The 21,995-nt window shown below is 40.4% G+C and overlaps 1 protein-coding gene and 1 long non-coding RNA gene across 2 annotated transcripts; both read right to left on the bottom strand.

Moving 5' to 3' along the window:
- Window positions 1-880: 880 nt before the first annotated feature.
- Window positions 881-11,112, bottom strand: LOC110987931 (arrestin domain-containing protein 3-like). Its single transcript, XM_022251095.2, has 7 exons — window positions 10,897-11,112; window positions 6,868-7,002; window positions 5,390-5,634; window positions 4,843-5,025; window positions 4,359-4,544; window positions 3,887-4,034; window positions 881-3,684 (listed from the first exon to the last, which is right to left on the bottom strand). The coding sequence occupies exons 1-7, from the start codon at window positions 11,027-11,029 to the stop codon at window positions 3,518-3,520; spliced, it is 1,197 nt and encodes a 398-aa protein (XP_022106787.1). The 5' UTR covers window positions 11,030-11,112; the 3' UTR covers window positions 881-3,517.
- Window positions 11,113-13,733: 2,621 nt separating this feature from the next.
- LOC110987920 (uncharacterized) lies at window positions 13,734-21,384 on the bottom strand. The gene is made up of 5 exons (XR_015425512.1): window positions 21,310-21,384; window positions 20,927-21,139; window positions 18,488-18,665; window positions 18,048-18,217; window positions 13,734-16,739 (listed from the first exon to the last, which is right to left on the bottom strand). It is a non-coding gene; the product is annotated as an uncharacterized LOC110987920 (long non-coding RNA).
- Between the last annotated feature and the right edge of the window lie 611 nt (window positions 21,385-21,995).

The raw sequence follows: 21,995 nt of genomic DNA, 5'->3' as shown, positions 1-21,995 counted from the left end.
TGAAACAAGAAGTAGTGCGTTCCTTACGATGGGTCCTAAAGGACCATGGACCCTCCCCCATCACTCGAATTCTTCTTATTTGTAGCACTCGAAGCAAATTCAATGTATAATTGAACCCTTCTGTTAATTGGACAGAAGTGGGCCAAAACACATGACACAATGTCACCCGCCCATCGAGGACGTTGATGTTTCAGCTGGAGTCAACTTAGGGCCTACAGGTTATTTGGTCACGGTGTTTACACGAGATCTAACATTGCAGATTTTGCTATGACATGTTTTTACGATTGGAAAATTTAAAATGTGTTATGTAGTTTTACATACTGTAAACAAAATGACACCTCTTTAATGTTTTTTTTAATGAGCCCCGATTATGGATATCATTGAGCTGGTACTGCCCTGTTGCCATTCAGAATGAGGATTAGGAGCTCATGCGTCCTGCGTTGACCAATCACTGTACTTTTACGGCCTATATAGTAACTGACCCCCTTTAAAAGACCTTTAAGGACGTGAAGGATAATGTGAAAGCAATGAGTGCATGCACATATCATGTAGTCTCGTTAGTGGTCCCTGCATTACCTTATACGCTGCTGGAACGAGAACGGGTCTGTTATACAAGTGTGACCACTGATTGAATTCCTGGTAACCTAAAACTTCGAGACCTCTCCTGACGCCTGTACGTGCTATCGGTAAACTAAGATGTCTCACAGTGAGTGTGATATGCAGATATATTGCCCTATCATGTGATTATTCTTGGCCAATGAACAGATATTATCCAAGACAGAGGTATGACAATAAGAAGTGTGTTTTAAAGTGATACTCTACGAATGCATTATCAGTTTGTACTTTGTTATTAAAATATAAGCTCACAGATGGACAAGAATTCTTAATCTATTATATTAACATCATTGGGTTCATGTACATTTCTTACATGCAACGATGCACTTGACCATAAGCAACAAAGCAAGAAAGGCATCAATGAAAAGATGATGAGAAACTCTTAGTCACGGTTATAGTGAACACTTAAACTTAAATAACCTTGGCATACTCGTCCCTAGAGTCGGATTGCCTTTTCCGATACGCAATGTTAAAAAAGATTCTTGTAAAAGGATGATTGCATGGATTTCTTTAGAGGTACAGGTTGGCCCAGCACATTTGGACAATTTTTTTTCCAGAATGAACACTCAATTACATCAGGACAGACATATTTACATGGGTATAAGAGCTTTTAAAGCCATAAACAAGCAACCTACAAACAAGAAATACACACTGGTGTCTATTACATCTTACAGGTATTTTTGTTGATTATTAACTTGCCATTAAAAGGCAGTATCTGAACCAGTTCTCAGTATTCTTTTCGCTCTCCAAAATTCCCATTAACAGTTGTTTTATCGCATGGTGCAGCCACCTTTCAAAGATTACGTTAATTGCTATACAGTGTATGCTTTCATTGGTGTAAATATGATGGGGGGGGGGTAACCTAACCCTTTCCCCCCGCCGCCCCCCAACTTTCGTACCTCCAGTGACACCTTTGAAAAAGATAAGCGTGCCCTGACGTCTATTTCAGAAATTCCATCCCGTATATAATCTTTACTGTGATAGTTTGCTTCGGGGCTCTAAAGTTCCTTTTACGCACCGCATACAATATTTCACAAAGCGTTTTCACAATGAGTAACTTTTATAATAACAACACTTTCTAGATGACACTACAATGTTTAGGAATGAAGACTTTTTTCAGCTGTAGATAAAAAAAAATGTTGAAACATTTTAAAGGAAATATCAGCACATTCTGAGGTAAGTCTTCACATCAAACCGAAAGGCCGAGAATGCAATACCATTTTCTTCCTAACAAACGTTCATCACTTTTTTATTAAATATTAACAGGAATGAGAATCTTTCGTCTGATAACTGTGGTAACCATGCAAACCTTTTAATTTTACTCGAGACAAGTTTCGTCAATGGATTATTATAACTACAACGATGCTATAGCATTGACGTATTGCAGGGAGAAACGACAACACGCATGGCATGCTGCTACTGCACACACCCTATTAGGCACAAAATATTTAGCACCAGTTCTGCCCAACTACCCACCGGTTATACATTCTAGCCAGCTGGGGCTAAGACACGGACGTGTATAATAAAATCTGGACTCACAATGCCCTTAAATCAGCTCACAGAGTCATTGAATCCACTCGCGGCCATTTTACCGGGCCGAATACAAAGCTTTCCTGCTTTGTTCTTTCTGACGTCAATAGTAGGGGGCCAACCCGCGCTTTTGTATTCTGCTCGGTAAAATGGCCGCTGGTTGGCTTCTTTTCCATACAAAGGCATTGCATGTCCAGGTTTTTTTTATATACATCCGTGGGCTAAGGTAACAAACATGAAACACGGGCGTGAAAAGTGAACATGGCACGTTTATAGCTATTATTCTGCAAGGTAGGTTACGGTTGAAAGAAACAAACACGCACACGTTCAATTTTTCTGTGGTACACAAGTGCCCCCTCTACGGTGGCAAATAGGCCAGGGCGACATCTAATGCCATTCACACCACGAACAAGATACTAATAATATCCAAATACGCTGTCGAGATATTAAATTTCTTAATTCTCAAATAACTGGTAAATACATACTCAACGCGTGACGCGTGCAAACAAAGACACGCAGCCATTTTTTTTTACCTAAATTTGAGTAGTCATTGAAAAAAAACACATTAACTTTGGGAATCAACACAACGGCCTTGCCTGAAGCTATCTCGCGCCAGAAGGTGTCTACAGTGCTATCGCAACACAGTGATTTTTGTTACGTGGTAGTCTCTACCACTATACCTCGTACATAGTCTTAACCAACACTGAATTTCTCATGTTCCGTTTTCCATCACAAATATGTATCCTTATTTTGACTTTTTCAAGTAAACGTTGACACGCTGACGTTAGTCAACCATGATGTGACCAATCCAAGAGGTAGTTTATTGCGTGTGTGTTACACAAAGCTACACTGCAAAAACTGTTGTGTTTTAGAAACAAAATATTTAAGATGACCACACCACAGGGTGTTACTTTGACAACGCCGGTGTTACTTTACACACTTATAAGTGTTACAATGCACTCTAAAACTCCTTTTGGATCATATTTGACACTTACTAGGTCATAATTCGGAAAAGGGTCATGCCGAATGGGACGAAATCCTGGGTCAATCTGAATCGGGAGTTTTAGAGTGTGCACTGGAACGTGTTAAAAGTAATACCAAGAGCGCTAAAATAACACCAAGCTTTTTAACACCAGTGAAAAGTGTAGGTGTAGTCCTCTGATAACACCGCAGGTGTTGAATTAAACACCACAGTTTTTGCAGTGTGCATTTGGACTGTCGCCGGAGCGGTTATGAACGGCTGAGTTATGGTAAAACTACATAACAAACATGGTTTAGTTATGGTGGATAACATTTTTAAAAAAAGTAAGATGAGTTTAAAACAGTTCTTGTAGTGTAGGAAAATACATTCTTTTGCCTTCTTTTCTTTTCATTACTGATGAACAGGAGCCCCGTCGGCCTGCAGATTAAAGTAAGGATAGCGAGGAACGAACTGCTTGTTACCAAAATACTCTTCCGGGTCCCTCTCTGGAGCCAGTCGGTCTACCACGCCGACTACCTCCTCGTAACTCGGTGGAGGGGGTGCCTCCGGTGGAGAGGCTATGAACATAGAATACCAAGAAAATTACGGTATTGGAGAAAGACAGTTAAGACGTCTGACACAAGTATTGGTGAATGCTATCTATAATCATTCATCATGGACTTCGCGGACTGTCTTCCCGTAGCTTTTAATTTAAAATGGAACATTTACAGATTATGGACACAAGAACAAAATGTGTTTCAATGATAAAGATTACCTCACCTGAGGGAGCGTTGGTGAATCCAGACAATTCTATTCCTTCGAAACCAATGGGCGGAGCAGTGGCAGCGGTGGACGGCCCGCTAACTATTTGGTGAGGCACGGTACCAATAATTACTTCGAATGTTGCACTAAATCCTTCGGTTTCCACCTAAAAGAAACTCAGAGATGGAGTAACCAAAATCCAAATAGCGAAAAATCAAAACACCCACCCCCAAAAAAAAAGTCTGAAAAAACGAAAAATGCACGAGAGGAAAAGCTAAATAATAGGTGAAAAGGAGATGAAAAAGACCAGACTGTTTGGGGAAAAAATGGACCTACATCCCGCCGTGAATTGTTTTATAATTATTAGTTGACAAATCCTTCACGATTCAAACGAGTTCCGAGTACCTCATATCACGACTGTTTCCTGCAGCCAATGTGTTCAGCCTTGTTTGGGGGCGTTCCTCATACTAGAATCTAACTACCAGCTTACCTCAACGTAATACTCTATGCCGATGATACTACATCCGAGAAGGCCGGAAGCTGGTACCGGGGGCACCAGTAACGGGCCAACGGTGAAGTTTGTCACTTGACCCTTTGGGCACGAAACGTCGGACTCAAAATGACTCAGAGAATACGTTTTTGATTTGGTATTGCCTCTTGATCGGAACTCAATAACCTTCGGGGGTAAGATATGATAAAGAATTCATCTTTTTGATCCAATGATATCTTTCAGACACTTCGAGTGCGTTTAAAAGGGACTTCGCAACTAGAAACCGAGATATTGCACTAAGAAACTAAGAATTTATAAACCTGGAGACATAACATTACACTGGTTTTGTTAATTCACACTTTAGAATTGAAAGTGAATTTAAAGCCAAATTTAGAATTAAAGAGTTGCGGTTAAATAAAACTCCAAGCTTACGAATCCACGAATTCGGGATAAGGTCAATTTAAGCGGTCTGTCGGTTAATTACCTGAAGCAGGGTTAGTTCAAAGGCCACTGTCTCGTTCCCTTCACGGTTATCCACCTGACCGGTGGCAAAGATGCCTTCCCCGGGAACATAACCTGTTTTCCGCAGGCCAGCTGTGATCAGCATCTCCGGGGTGCATGTGCAGCCACAGCAGTCCGTTACCTCTTGGCTGCGATGCACTTCTTCCTGTTGATAGCAATAGTACATTTGTTCCAAAAGGTGCAAATTGGAAGACAGAGCCCGAGGTAAAGTCAATTGACACCTACAATTTCAAAGTCAAAATGTATGGATTTATGGTGTCTAACGGCAAACGCCATAGTACGTCTGCATTTTCAGTAATTTGCTTGACTGCATTAGCTTAAATCCCATAGGTGTCTATATCCCCCATCATTTTGTGGGGGAATGGGCTATTGAATCATCCTTTGCACTTTTTTTGTAGTGAGCCAAAAATTACAGCGAGTTGTGAAGAAGTTTTCAGACTTCTACCGACAAAATACACCCAATATCACTCAAAAAGGGAAAGCAATGCATCGGTCACTGTGTAAGCTACCAGGGTTTCAGGATGTTGGTTGAGATCCAGGCTGGGTCCGATCAAACTGAAAAACCTCTCGCTTTTGTAGTCTTTGTTAGAGAATGTTCGGATTAGTGACACTGTCGCCTTGGCTTGGTAGCGGACGTAGCCGTACTTCCCCTCGAAGGGAGATGGCAAGGGCGTGGCCGGAAGCTGGAACTGGAAGGGAATGTTGTTCCTGCCTGGAGGAATGTGTAAACCCCGCTCATCGTGATCATATCTTGCTGCCAGAGGGAAGGTGAACAAAGAAGAGAGGTTATCAAAGGAGCCTGTCGGCAACGGGACCAAATAGCAGATAAGAAAAAAGGACACTCTTTCAAACTTTTTTGGAAAACTTGGGACAGTGATGTCTGACATTACAAACAAGCTGGGTATTTGCATTCTCCCGCATTATTACTCTTGGTGTATCTGCGCTATAACGATGGCCGCTACATGACACACAGCGGTCCACGTTGCCCTGGGCCTGATGTGTTTCCAATTTGTTGAAGTCTTTACGCGTTATTGGCTTTATCTAAATTAGAAGAAGCCATATGTTCATACCCAAGATGCTTCAGGGAAACCAATGGAAACAACCAACATAAGCCGCACCAGTGCACTGTTGAACAGCATATATGATCCGGCTATGCAGAGTGCATTTTTTGTCATTTGGTATATCTTACACTAGAAGTGTCTCAAGATAAATATTTTTAGTTTTAGTTTTACCGGGTAAAAGCAAATCAGTTCGGGACAAGAAACGAATTCACTGAGCACTTACATATATCTATCAAGCCAGCGGCGTATCCAGCTTTTCGTGTCGGGGGATGGGACAAATTCAAAAGCGAATGCGGCTTCGGGCTCATTCGACATGTTGAGGGAGGAAATGAACTTAAATGCCGATCTCTCTACTTTTATTTGCTGGTGTTGTTTTCTCAGGGTTTGGGTGCTAATATTGGATTAAAAAATATACCCACTGCTTTCTGCTCACCGCATTGTTTGTAAAAAAAAAAAAAAAAAAAAAAATCCGTTGCCCGCCCTCTCTGGATGCGCCACTGTATCAAGCCTAAAAGCTTGGTAATAATTGGCGCGAAAGCGAAAAAAAATTCGCAAAGTTCAAACAAATATCAGCTTAAACGACATTTGGCTGCAAAGTTTTGGTGAGGTCAAGCTCGCTTCATTTTCATAATTATTCGCCTGATGTATGAACCGGCCTTCATGAGTGTTCATGTCACCGTTTCGTTTGTCAGCCCAAGATGCCTTCTTAAAGGCCCCAAATCTATTAAAACCATTGTATTTTTATAAAGGAAAACCCTTATTCGCGCTTTTTGTGTTTTTCTTTGTGTGTGCAATGTAAGTTACACTCCTAGGCCTTGAAGTTAGAAGGCGTATAAATAAGTTTAAAAACATCTATGTGTGCCCTAGACTCAATTTTGCATGGATTCATTCCTTTGGCATTCGCTACCCTGATTGTTAACACTCACCTGTTCCAAACAAAACTACGTAAGTATCGAAGTAATTTTCCTTCAGACTGTGGGTGTGATGACGAGTCTTTTGTTGATGTCGTGTCGTGGTGGTCCATTTGGTCTTGGCTTTGCCTCGAAATCGGACCCATACACCTGTATTACAGGAAATGCTAGTGAACTCCGCATTTATATACATAACCCTGACTGATCTAGTAATCTAAATCAAGCCATCCCAAGTATAAATCTTCCAAAAGCTTCGTTTTTATTCATGAATGGTTATGAATTATTGCTATCCGTTTCAAAAAACATAATTAGTCTCGTTCCAGTTGTGGTCTGACATAGGTACGTTTTGAAGAAAGCGAGAGAATGATGAATAATTCAGCTGCCCCAAACTGTCTTTTACAGGTATGTGTTCCACAGATTGAATTGACTTCCAGAATTTGGCGCTGATGTCCGTGAACAGCATATATTCGAATTTTGTACCATCTAATCATACATTTCATTAGAGACGAAACAAAAAAAGAAAAACAAAAACAGAAACTGAAAATCAATCAATTTGAAAGAATTGATGAAGAGTTTTTAACTCAAATTCATAAACACCTCAGACAGTTTCCCACAGACGTATAAAATAAAATCTGGCCCAGTGTCACAAGACGGGTTTAAAATTATTTCTTTGACTTGAGGACTTGTCTAGCAAAGGTAACTGTTATGTAACTTGGGAGGTCGCGGCCGGTTAAACTAGGATTATTTCTGTTACACATTCGCACCGGGCTCGTATCCTTTGAGTTCTTGCCTCGGTGGACATGTAAAATGTTGGAACTGTTTTAATCGGGTAAATGACATTCCAGGGGATGGGAAGTTTATAACCCGCGCCCACCATGTCCGAATTGAATTTTGCGGAGTGGGAGCTTGAGTGAGTGTGTCTCGCCGGGTTGGGTTTTCGTCGAGCAGATGGGTGTGGATCGTCAGTGCTGAGGCTGTCGAGTTGGGAGACGCCGAGGGCTGCGTGTCAGGCGGGCGTCCCTGTTCCCCTGTGTGGGGGTGTCTTTCCGCTTGTTGGCGATTAAAGCCCTTTGGTTTTACTTGCGCTGCAAACTCCCGGGAACGCCAGACCTGAAGATAGGTCCGGGTTAAGCCGACGGCCTTGTGAGTAAATTTGACGATATTTATGCTTTGTTTAATCATTGATCTTATACTATATAATTAGAAGAAAACTGTGTTTCTTGCAGTTTGTGTGAAACCTTTACCGTGGCAAAATTAGCTTAAGATTTTAGGATGCTGTAGCCCTTTCAAAAGTTGAGTAGAGAAAACTCGCTTTCAAACCGCAGTTTAGTACGGTAAATCAAACCTGGGTTCTGGAGGGAAAATTTTAAGGCCAAGATTTTATTAGGGGAAAATGTTGTGCATTACAGGGTGTCCTGTAATTCTCTCCTATGTGTTCTTCTGGCGGGGCAGCTACTCTCCTAGTTCCTAATACGATCCTGATTTTGGCATCGACTTTGGCGAATGTTATCCTCAACCATCACTTACTCTCCGATGGTTGGTGTGTAGGGACCTACCCAAAAAACACAACAAGCCCGGAGACTTCCATCTCGCACTCTAATGGTCCGGTGGATTGTGTCGTTGCTCCAAGATCACCGTTATTTACTTCGTATTTTAAAGAGCGGAGGAATAATTATATTGTATTAATTTTGGTGCGGTGTAATATCTTGAGCCATTTTCAAGCTTAAGGAATATCTCGTAATGTTTTCTCACTGGACCCGTTAAAGTGACCGATAAGGGTGTGTAAATGCTTTAGTTTAGTTCATTTCTTTCTTGAAATAAAAAAATTGTTTTATGTGTTACAGATCTTGTGTTCGGTCTTCTGTTCGTCTGATTTATTCCTTGATTTTTAGTTTGACTAGAGCGCCACTAGGGTTCGCTCTGCGACACCCAGCAACGCTCCTGATTGGCTGAAGCCACTGGAAGTCGTGTTGCAGTCATTTTACAGTGCCGAAAGTTTCTAAACTAACCGACGCTTACCTAGATGAAAGACTGCCATTATTTTTGTCGAAAATATTCAATAATTTCAGTGCACCACATTCAATGACTGCCCAAAGTTTATGGTCATGATTAGTAGGAACAAATTCTTGCAGATGATGTTCAAGTCTATTCGTGTTCACCGGGGAAAGCGTGAATTTAAGTCCAAATTCAGTGAAGGCTGGGTATTAGCGTTGAACAAGTGCTCGTCTAGTTTTTTGTCACCTTATGTGTCAAAATATATTTTTGCAGAACCGACTTCAACAGAAAAGAACCAAAGTCAAGATTTGTTTCGGAATTAAGTTATTGAAGGTTTTTTAGAAGAGGGATTTTCCTTCACCGTACTGAAAGGCAAGGATACTCTTCTGTGAAGCTGCACTGTGCAGAACATTTTGGCAGGACTAACTCCGATTCTAAGGCATGCGTGTTTTGAGACATTGGTGACAAAAAAATCAAATCGACTGGGCATAAGGTGCACATGAACTTTAAAATTGGAGAGAATATCCCTTTTTGCCACGGGAGGCTGCATGAATATGATGTTTTCCAGCCTACATTTTGTTACAGAAAAGTACAATAAAATCCAATAGACAATTCACGAATAATTAATACAAAGCCAGCCAAAACAAATACTTTTTCAATTAAAAAAGTTTACCACGCATGAGGTCAGTATTGGGATAGAAAACTTTTGTCTGATACAAATTAATGCCATCAGGTCTGTGCTAAATCGCCATCGATCCTTGTATGTACACAATATAAGGCCATAAGTGCCGCTTTCCTCGATTATTCCAGGGGACCTTGTTCCTACTAATCACTACCGTAACCCTTGGGCACTAATCGAACATGCGCTGAATTCATTGATTTTTTTTTCGACACAAGCATCAAAAATCGTCGCAGTCTTCCACATCGGTTTGCGTTGGTTTGTTCACAAACTTTCCACACGGTAATGACCGCCACTGTCCTTCAGGTAGCTTCAACGATGTCTGCATCACGAATGCTGCATTGTGGGTGCATCATTTATTACACGTGTCCTGCACTTTCCCTATTCAACAATGCGCAAGATGACCGTACAGTGTATATTCATATTATAATGCCCGCTGAGATTTGATAATGCCCACTGGGTAAAAATCGCTTCTGCACCTGCATACGAGACAGTTTAAATTTGATCCATCCCCATTGAACAAGAGTCACGCGCGCGTCATGTCCATTTACGCAAATTCTTCTAGACAACCAGCACAAGGAATATAATGGACGGCGGGTGTTCGGGATAATGAAAAAAAATTCTTGAACAAAATCGTGGAAAAATTATCATGCATATTGACTTCTTCTGACTCTCTGACTACAACTTGGAAAGATATTTGTGGATATGAATATTATGTGCTGGGTCCGTCTTAAACAGGCCCGGGAGAGTGAACGCGACTAAATGTCACTCACTAGGCTATTAATCAGAAGTAGATAACTATAGGCCCTAAATTATGTAAAAATGAGATCTTCATTTTTACATTGGAAGATATTCTAAAATCAACCAAAATGTTCTCCGTGGAAGTACGCCGAGCATAATGAACAATTCTACTGGTTAATCAAGGGCTCCTGCGTTTATTAACGGCGCATTGCTACAAATTAGATGTATTAAAAACGGTTTGCAGAAAACGGTCAAAATTGTGCTTTCGTCAGTCATGCTTCTGTGATCATCTAGAACAGACTCTAGAAGCACAGGTTGTATGTCTGTATTTTTATGCAGCTCAGCTTGAACACAGAGGCTAGATACCGTTTTACATGTGCGTCGATGCTTTAGTATTAACAGGCTTTGGATGCACGTAGCGTTGACCGATATCGCAGATTCGAGGCCAGAATAGAACGCATACGCTGTTCATATACAGTACTGTTACAGAGCCCCACCCGTGCTGAGGCTCAGTAGCACTTCAGCACGCTATTACCCTGCACACTCCATGTAGAAACCGCACTGTCCATAATTACATGCATGGCCGTTGAGTCTCACATACCACACAGCGGAAAGGGTTAATCGCTTACCTTTAACGTCTTTCAAGCCGTATCCTTTGTCGTTGTCCACAGTCAGCACAACTTCACCCTTGATGATGTCATTCTGAGAAAACAAATTTGCCTCCCCGTCGAAAATAATCTCTAGTTCCCTTAATTTCCCCATGCCTTGGGTACCTTAAAAACAAACGATAGATTCCTTGGATTGAAATAATACGATGCATCCGAAAGGACGACACTATATTTAAGTGCCGCGCTCGCGAGCTATTTAAAATTGTAGCTTTGAGTTAGATATAATGTATAGAAACATACGGAGAAGTAAAATACGTGGACTTTACATGAAGCATTCCTCGCTGTGTTAAAGGATGCGGTATAAATATTTTTACTGAAAAGGATGGCTCAGTAAATTTCTCTTCAAAAATACCGTTTTATACGTTAATTTGCAACCCAGACTGTGTACCATAATACGGTTTAATTCAGTATATAAATAAGATCTAATTTTATTTAATTCCGACAATAATATTCAACATGTTTTTACTTCGGGCAATACAGTATTAATAGTTTTCTGAATGTTCCCCCAGTGTTTGCGATAGGTTCTAGGGACCTCAAAATAATGTCCACGCCGTGTAAATTTCTTCGGATTAACACACATGACGCTTAGTGGCTAGCATAATGCGTGATGATATGCGACGTTCGTAGACATTGGTCAAGGCTAAACATGCATCCAAAACATGGGGCCCAGACTTTTCTGTCAAATTGTGAACCAAGAATTTACTCGTGGAAAACAATTTTCAGAAAGGGTGATTACCTGTTTCTTGATTAATGTGTACATATGAACTTTGCCAGAGAATGAGAGAAACGTGGCCGACATAATCTTTTGAAAATGCCACTGTTTTTTCTTTTCTTTTCTCCTTTTTTTTGGGGGGGGGTGTGGGCAAAAGAAATTATACATTGAGACACAAATTTTGTTCTTCTATCTCATGTTCTGATATGTTATCATTCAAGGAGTACATCTATTAAATTAAAATTGCCTTTGATTCACAGCCAAGAAACCTCTCTTATGAACTGCTGCCGCAAAACATGAGGGAAATCGGCAGAACCACGAAATACTTGTCCTTCTGGTCCAAGACCCTTTTCCTGCAATGACAAAATGGTTTCCTAAGCCTTTTATCACATTAAAAGAGCTAGTAATATTGGCGATAAAAGAGGCTGCCATGTGTGAACCTAAAAATAAATTCCTTGCTGCATATCGTGATGCAGTCTTAACAACACGTAGAATAGGCCCTAGGTTTCGGGAGCATGCATCCAATCGCAGAAATCTTCCATGCATCCGGATTGAGCATTTAACACGAGCATTTCACAATAGCACGCCTCCAAGAGTTTAAAACTCTTTGGCCGATCACAAAACGCCAAATCCGTCGACTCAATGTGCATTTGGAAAGGGTCGACAGATTTCGTGCATTGTGCTTGGCCAACGCGTTGCAAACTCTTAAAGGTGCGCTCATTGTGAATAGACTTTATTCATGGTTAAACACTTTGAATTGTACATTGCCAGATTCTGAACATTACTGAAAGGGAGGCTTGGAACGTCTGGTGCCATCCTAATCGACAGTCTGCAATATATAAAACAGATTTGGGGGATAAGATTTTAAAAAAATGAACTGCACATGAATAGGGTCTATAGCCAGTAGCAATAACTACTTCAAGGTAAGTTCAGAGCAGGAATCTGAACTTTGAGCTTTCTGACACGAACTTGTACTATGCCTCCACGTACTTCTGTCACTGGTTCCCTTTAATGAGGACATTCAGTTTTTTACTTTACAAACTTCAGTTAGGCCCATGCGATATGCATGCATCTGTTACTTGCTGAGTAGGGGATTAAGAAATATTTTTTAAAGGGTTAATGGTCAATTCCCAGATGCAATTAGAATGTCATCAACTTACAAAAGAAATCGCAGTTTGCGCTTCCTTTCTTTTTGTCGGTACATTGATTTAACAACGCCATTTTGATGAGAAGCAGGAGACTCTTTAGCCATTCATGATAGCTTTGAAGGATGTTCATTATGCATGGTCCCTGTCTGTTGATAACTTGCCGCGTTTGTGATTGCGCAATAAGTTTAATTTTGATTTGCATTGTATGGTTAAAAATGCCCTTTCGATAGAATTCCATTAAAGCGTTTTATATAACTTATCGAAATATCAATATTTTGTAGACCAGTGGGGAAAAGTCCTTTCCTTTTGATGGGTTTCATTAAGAAGTGTGTTTCAAAGTGGTCTAATGAAAAATACAAGTATGAATGAACTATAATTTTCTGTTTTTCAGCTTTAAAAACCATAAGGAACCTGAAACAAGCAATGCCAATTATACCGTCTGATGTTAACAATAATTATTTACGTTGAATATTCATTTGTCATTAAAAGGCAGTATCTCCATCAATTATCAATATTCTTGTCACTCTCCAAAATTCTCATTACAAACAGTGGTTTTATTGTATGATGCATCAACCTTTCAAAGATTTGTACTGAGTTTAGTGACATACATGTACAATGTATGCTTTCAGTGGAGTAACTACGGGGCGGGGCAACTACCCCCTCTCCCCCAACGTCCGTACCTCCGGTACCCATCTTTGAAAAAAATGTGCGTATAGTGATGTCACCTTCAGAAACTTCATCCTGTAGTTCTGATTTTGTGACAATTGCTTTGGGGCTCCAAAGTTCTTTTCAGTTACCGGCATACAACATTCGCAAAGCATTGTAAAATGTACACAATGTAAACTTTTTTATACATGACAAAATAGTCTACACAATACAGTGTTTGGATGTTATGTATGAAGAGTTTTCAGCTGCAGATCAAAAAACAGTATGAAACATTGATTGTAGACCCTTCTTTGGAAAGTCACTACAAAAATAAAGGAAGAATTCATTACTGCTTCAAAAGTTGTCCCATCTTTATTTTAAATAATTGATATAAGTTACGTTAAGACAAAAGTCTTCACAGTGAACTCAAAATCATTGTCTCTCTACTGTCAAAGTTCTTTACTCATAGCAACAAATGTAGGGACATTCCTGAATTTCTTGTCATGTTTTATTGTCATCTTAAAAAGGTGAGGAATTTTTCTTACTCATCGTGGTGCAAAATGCCTTAGAACTAGAGTTTTGCACTCGTGTGCACTTTGAAAGGTCATTTCCCTCCAGCGTAAACCCTTACTTTGGGGTGCCAAAGTGATATTAACACATTCTAAGTTAAACCTTGATATTCAACCTGGCTGCAATATCTTTCTTTTCTCAACAAATGTTCACAACTTTTGAAATTAACAGGACTAATAATCCTTTGTCTGATTACTATGTTAACTATGCAAAGCTCCCACGATTACTATGTTAACTATGCAAAGCTCCCACGATTACTATGTTAACTATGCAAACCTCCCACGATTTCTGTTAACTATGCAAACCTCCCACGATTACTATGTTAACTATGCAAACCTCCCACGATTACTGTTAACTATGCAAACCTCCCACGATTACTATGTCAACTTTGCAAACCTCCCACGATTACTATGTCAACTATGCAAACCTCCCACGATTACTATGTCAACTACGCAAACCTCCCACGATTACTATGTCAACTATGCAAACCTCCCACGATTATTATGTTAACTATGCAAGCCTCCCACGATTACTATGTTAACTATGCAAACCTCCCACGATTACTGTTAACTATGCAAACCTCCCACGATTACTATGTCAACTATGCAAACCTCCCACGATTACTATGTTAACTATGCAAACCTCTCACGATTACCATGTTAACTATGCAAGCCTCCCACGATTACTATGTTAACTATGCAAACCTCCCACGATTACTATGTTAACTACGCAAACCTCCCACGATTACTATGTCAACTATGCAAACCTCCCACGATTACTATGTTAACTATGCAAACCTCCCACGATTACTATGTCAACTATGCAAACATTCCAATCTTGCTCGAGACAAGTTTGATCAATGAACTATAACTACTACGATATTATAGAATTGACGTATTGTGGAGAGAAACACGCGTGACAAGCTGCTATTGCACAAACCGCTACAATGCCTGAATTTTGAACCAGTTCTAAGCAACTACCTATTCCATTCTGGCCAGCTTGGGCTTAGGTAACACACATGAAAACACGAGCATGAAAAGTGAAGTTGACACTAGCTCATCTGCCACTCATTAAGCTCAAAGAACAAACGTATCATACATTCAATACGTGTGTGGTACACAAGTGCCCCCTAAACAATGACAAATAGGCCAGGACTCATTTTTTCCTACGAGGGTCGTAGGAAGGTTGGGGGCAATTATCATAGGCTAAATGCGGTGGACAAACGTTAAGCATAACACAACCGAAATTGCTTACTCGGCCAGTTGCACGGCAGCTCAGCCAGAAGAGCGCTTGACTTGTAAGCAGCAAGGCAAGGGCTCAGTCTACATGTAGGCCTATGCAATTACTGAGGGATTAGTCAGTAAGAGAATGTTTTCATGTGTTCGTGTTTATGTACTTTCTAACTAAAGTTTCTAAGTGTCCACTAAAGTGATCGAGCTTGCAGTTAACCACGCCCATATATGATAATTGCCCCTGGCCCTCAAATGAAAACAAATTTACGTGGCCAGGGCGACATCTAACGCCATTCACGCCATGGGCGTGGCACTGTATTAATATGCAAATACACTGTAGATTTATAAAAATTCTTCAATGTATACTCAACGCAAGCTAAATGAAGACAAGGACACGTAGGCAGTGTTTTACCCAACAGAGGTAGCCATTGTGGAAAGAAAATGCGTGTTGGCTCTGGGAATAAACGGAACAGGGTACCTGAAGGTCTTTCGGGCCAAAAGTTGTCCACAGTGAATTTGTTATACGTTCCTCTCCACCACCAATACCATGCACAGTCTCAACCAACAGTCGAAATATCATTGTTCATTCGCCATCACACGTGCATGTCCCTATTTTTTTTCTCTTTTTCAAGTAAAGGTCAACCATGCCGGCTTATTCAACTGTCACCTGGCCTAGCTACCCATGTAACTGTTTAGTGCGCATGCGCTTCACAAAACCCTAGAGAATTATACTTGTGTGAGCATTGCCCGTGGAATCCAAGATGGCGCTTAATGTTAATGTTAAGAAGATTTATCAGTGACACGTGAAACTTTGATGACGAGTATAGCGAATAATTGAAGTAAGTCTAAGACATGGTAAAACAAACATAACAAGCATGATTTACCTAGGGTGGATAATATACAAAAATAAGATGAGTTTGAAACATTTCTTGAAGTGTAACAAAATTGTACTTTTTGTCTTCTTTCCTTTTCTGTTCCTTACTGATGAACAGGAGGTGCGTCAACATTCAGATTAAAGTAGGGATAGCAAGGAACAAACTGGTTGCCACCGAAGTAATCTTCTGGGCTCCTCTCTCCAGCCAGTCGGTCTATCACGCCAACCGCTTCCTCGTACCGGGGAGGGGGCGCATCCGGTGGCGGGGCTATGAACATAGCACTCCAAGAAAATAGGAGTATATTCGTGAAAGACAATTCAGAGCTCTAACTGCTTTGGAGAGTAACTGTAATCACGCGTTATCGATTTCGTGGAGACTTCCAATGACTGTAATGGAACATTTAGAGCGATAATTGACACAGGAACCAATGCCTCAAATGACAATAAATGTGTTCCAGGAATACCGATAACCTCACTTGAGGGAACGGTGTTGAATCCAGACAGTTCCATTCCTTCGAAACCTGTGGGCGGCGCAGTGGCAGCGGCGGAAGGCACCCCGCTATTTGGTGAGGCACGGTACCAATGAGTACATCGAATGCCACACTAAGTCCTTCGGCTTCCACCTATAAGAAACTCAGAAATGAAGACACCAAAATAAAAGTAACAGAGTCATTTCTGTTGGTACCGACCAGTTACTGCGTAATTAGTTGGGAACATCTTAATAATACTGTTTTCTTCATGCACTAAATATCTGCGTCCAAAAATGCTTGAAAAATTTGGCGTGACACAGATAATTTTTTGTTTTTAAAAATAAATGAGAAAAGAAATATCTTGAAAAAGCTTAGTTCACACTTACCGAAAGTGTGGTACAAGTTAATCGAATTAACATACATAAGCCAATTCGGCACTTAAACGAGACGAGATCGTTCGAGATGAAAAATAATCAAAACAAACGAAAAGGTATTTCTTGGCCTTTTTATGTATTTTTATTTCTTTAGTCAGTTTGTCTGCAAACAAAGTTTGACATGTTCATCTTGACAGAGACTTACAAAAGCACTCAGATATGAGAGAGGGGAATACCAATGTCTCAAGGAGACAATCTTGCCCGTTTTATTTAAGAATGACAAGCACCAGAATTTTAGAAACACCACCGCTATGTTTTCAAGGTATGCATTTTTATTTCTAATTTTATTTCTTGGAGTGACACTGAAACTCTTTGAATTGGAAAACAAATATTAATACAAATATTAATATTAATACAAATATTAATACCTTTACACGTTTTGTCTTGTTATGATAGGGGCTACCACATTAAAGATGGCCAGGCTGAAAGTGAATAATCAACAATAACCCTATGTAGAGCTCCACGGGAAGGTTGTCCTTCTCTACTCAAGTCAGTGGAAAAGTGTTTTGGCTTGTAAAACGATTGTAATACGATTGAAATCGAGGAGAGAGGCTCCCTGGCAAAAAAATGAAAAGGGAAATTGAGGGGGGCCAACGGACTTAAAGTATAGAGATGGAAGGGAATGAGGATTACCAAGTTGCTTGAAAAACATGAAATTGCCCAGTTACCGCCGTCAATTGTTGATCAATTTATCAGTTTTATCGGATGAGTGTTTTGCTTCCGCAGCAAAAGAGTGGTCCTCCTCCCCAGCCGGCACTCCGGTCCTTTACGATTCAAATGATTTTGATCAAGTATCTTACATCATGGGCGAGCTTGTTTACACTGATCTAGATCTAGATCGGTGATCCTATCGCTGGTTCGCTCCATCCACCGGTTTTGGTGTCAGTGAACCAGCGACGGATCACTGATCGCGCTCAGGGTCTGGCCCTATAGACAAACTGGTCCCATGGCTGTTTGTTTTCTGCAGCCAATGTGTTCAGGCGTGTTTGGGGGAGTTCCTGACATTAGGATCTTACTGCCAGCTTACCTGAACGTCGTATTCTATGCCAATGATACTGCAGCTGGTGCCGGGGCCACCAGTAACGGGCCAACGGTGAAATTTTCCACTTGACCCTTTGGTCACGAAACGCCGGACTCAAAATGACTCAGAGAATACGTTTTTGATTTGGTATTGCATCTCGATCGGAACTTGATAACCTTTGGGGGTAAGATATGATTAAAAATTGATGTGGCAATTAATAAATTGTGCTATCTCACAAACACTTGAAACACCAGAATCTGAGATACTGAACTAGCTAAATATGAACTAACAACCTGCAGAAATAACGTGCCAACTATACAACACTGTTTTTGGTAATGCACAGATCTAAGAACCCTTGTATACGTATGAAAGAATAGCGGTAAAAGTAAACCAAGCTACTACTCCACAAATTCGAGATGAGGTTAAGTGTTACACAAGTTAATTACCTGAAACAGAGTTAATTCGAAATTTAATCTGTCGTCCCCGTCATGGTTATCCGCGTGACCGGTGGCAAAGATGCCTTCGCCGGAAACATCACCCGTTTTCTGCAGGCCAGCTGTGATAAGCATGGCAGGAGTGTATGTTCAATTATAACAGTCGGATACCTCTTGGCTTCGCTCCACTCTATGATACCAAAAAAGTAGATTTGTATCAACTCGTACAAAATAATGGGGAAAAAATGTCACACTTATCCCTGTACTACAGCACTTAGAGCTGTTCACAACGTAGCATCGAAAGCAGGAGCCAGAGGTATAGTAAATCCAACACCTATCGTATTAAAAAAAAATGCTTGGATATTTTTTTGTTTGTTTTTAAGAAAACAGTGACGATCAATACGTGTGCAGTTTCGATAAGATGCTTGACTGATTGCAGAATGTTGTGCTTATTAACTCTTCATCGGTCACTGTAACCTAACAGAGTTTGTGGATGTTGGTTGAGATCCAGGCTGGGCCCAACCAAACTGAAAAACCTCTCGCATTTGTAGTCTTTGTTGGAGGGTGTCCGGATTAATGACACTTTCGCCTTAGCTTGGTAGCGGACGTAGCCGTACTTCCCCTCAAAGGGAGATGGCAAGGGCGTGGCCGGAAGCTGGAAAGGAATGTTGTCTCTGCCCTGGAGGAATGTGTAAACTCCGCTTTATCACACTCATCTGTTCCCGCCGGAGAACGATGGGCAAAGATTATCAGAGGAAAATGGTTTAGATGCCACAGACCTTGTTGGCAACAGGACCAAGAAAACGATAAGAAAAAAAGGACACTCCTTTGTGGAAAGGCAGTTGATATTTTGCCGTCGCTGGCAAAAGTTCCCAAAACGATATTCTGCCAGTAGCCTTGTTGTGACTCTTTCATACTTATGGATTTACTGTTGTTGATGTGCATGCACCCTAACGTGGCCTACTTTTAATTTTTGCCTATAATAAGGGCAGTGTTTTTACCTCAACTATTTTCACGATAAGTGAAATATAATCAACAGCATATCGTATAATCAAGTTTCTGTTTCTCTTTCAAAGATTTGATGAAAGGTTTTTTCTGCCCCATTTTCGGAGTCTCTTCTCAAGCAAAATTGAACTCCTTTATAATGCACCGAAAAATATCTTTCTTTATTCATATAGTTAAATATGTGAGTGAAAATTAGGAATTTTCTAGAATCCATCGACTTCGAAGAAATCGATGTGAGATTTTCTGAATGTTTTTTAAGTGAGCCTTGTCATGAAATTTGAAATTTTTGAACACAAAATGTAAGCATCATAGTGCCCACGGCAGGGGTTTCTACTGTCAAGTTCATAATGTGACAATGCACTGTGAGTCTGGCACCAGTGTCAGTGGCTGTATGTTCCTGGGGAGAGCTCCACACACACAGTGTCAGCGTTATTACACAGCTATCGACGGGTATTGCCGGCAACGGTGACGTCATAAATATGGACCAATCTGAAAAAACCCTACCGGCAGAATATCGTTTTGGAACTTTGCCGACGACGGCAAATACTTATTGCTTTGTGGCAAACTTGAAAAGGGACAGCATCTTCCGACATTACTTGTATCTTTGCTAAATTGCGGTATCCACACACAAAAGGGGGCAGTCCATGTTGCACCAATGGTTAAGACGCTTTCAACTTGTTCAGTAATGTACATGCACAGTATATGTGCGTAGATGCCACAGGGATGACAAACATTACCCGTTTCAAAACGTACTTTGCGCTTATAGGGAGATGTTAATTTATATTACGGCCTTTGTCCTTACCCATCGTTTATATTTTATAAATACTGTACCGATATAGTGCTTGTCCGAGAGCTAACGGGAAAAAAAAATTGATAAGCTTACTCGGATAGGATTCGAAACCAAGACCTCTACGAAGCAGAATTTGAGTAAAAAAAAATCAGAACATGTTTTCCGAGAAATGTAATGCAATTACATGTAATTTAAAAGTCATTTTTTTTAATCTAAAGTTTTTTAAAACAGACCGTACTTTGAATTTTTGAATTCATTTTCCACAAGCAAATGAAATCTTTCGTACCTAACATATCTGTTTTAGATGAAATTTTACAGACCTAACATGTTTTTAAGGCTCGAATAAAATTTTTTAGTCCTGACATGTTTTTAAGATACGAATAACTGTTCTGCCCTTACCAAAGATATATTTATGATCTCTATGAGTTCGCGTCCGACCGTTTCGTTTTTATTCCCAAGAACTTTTTAACCAAGATGCCTCCTCTGAGGCAGTAAAACCCACGATATTAAAACATGAAGCCCTTTTGCCGGCTGAAATAAGAGAAGCTACAAATATTTATACCTTTAGGACAAAACTTTCTGGTATTGATACATTATCATTATTACGAGGCACCCACCACATGTGCATGTATAAGAGCCAGGTAACCACCACGCACCTGCAACTTAAAATATCCCGTAGTGGAAGTTGTTGCAGTACTTGAAAGAAGAAGAAGAAGCCCTTAGTCGCACGTCTGGGAAATTTTTTAGGGCTGCAGTGTCGGGGTACAGTCGCACGCATCAAGTTAGAAGGCCTGTGGGCCTGAGCAGGACCAAGAGAGGGCGCAATTTTCCTTCCAACTGAAGGCTCCTTTGGTGGGAACTGCACTTGACTGGTTTACAAACGATTATAAAACGTACGTGTTATAGTGGCATTAAGGCGGAAATGCTCAAGGTGGAAACGCTATAGACCCCATGAAAAAAAAATCACAGAATTTGGCAGTATCTTAATTGTTAACTAACCTATCCCAAACAAAACCACGACAACAGCGAAGTAGTGTACCTTCAAACTGTGGGTGTGAGTACGTTCCTCATGACGCGTGGTCCATTTCGTCTTAGCTTTGCCGCGGACCCATACACCTAAATGTAACAGGAACAAGAAACGTCAAACTCTGACCGAAATGGAAATCTAAACCTAGCTATCTCTAATAAATATTCCAAGAACTTCGTTTTCATTGATAAATAGTGATGAAAATGTTTGCAATCCGTTTCACAAAAGCATAAGGATCTCTTTTAGTTTTGCTGAACCACTGACATTTGGACATTTGACATATGCACGATTTCAACGAGGGGATGAATTAATGATTCAGCAGTTCAGTGTTGGCTTTTACGTTTTACATAATTTGGATCGGCCATAACTAGTGTCCGCTCCCAGAGTTGATGTCCATGATCAGTTACTATTTAGTTTGCGCCAACTTGTGATACTCTGCCAGAAGAGACGAAAATCAAAATCAAAACTGATCACTAAATTGGTTTGTGCCAAGACTCAGATCCATTAGCTTTGGAGTCAAGACTTGATTTAAATTTTTGAATTTGAAATCCAAAATGGAAGAGAAAGAGTAATGTAGCCAAGTAAGGTATGCATGCATGTTAAAATTCTCAGTAATTAATCAACCAAACTGGTGTTGTAATATGCAAATAAGCTGATTAGGAACTGTTGGCCTACGCTGGGCCAATGTGGTTATTAAC

Source organism: Acanthaster planci, linkage group LG05, assembly GCF_054643075.1.
Source record: "Acanthaster planci isolate LZ-2023a linkage group LG05, COTS_SCS, whole genome shotgun sequence".
Lineage (NCBI taxonomy): Eukaryota > Metazoa > Echinodermata > Asteroidea > Valvatida > Acanthasteridae > Acanthaster > Acanthaster planci.
This window is presented reverse-complemented; position numbering and strand designations above follow the sequence as displayed.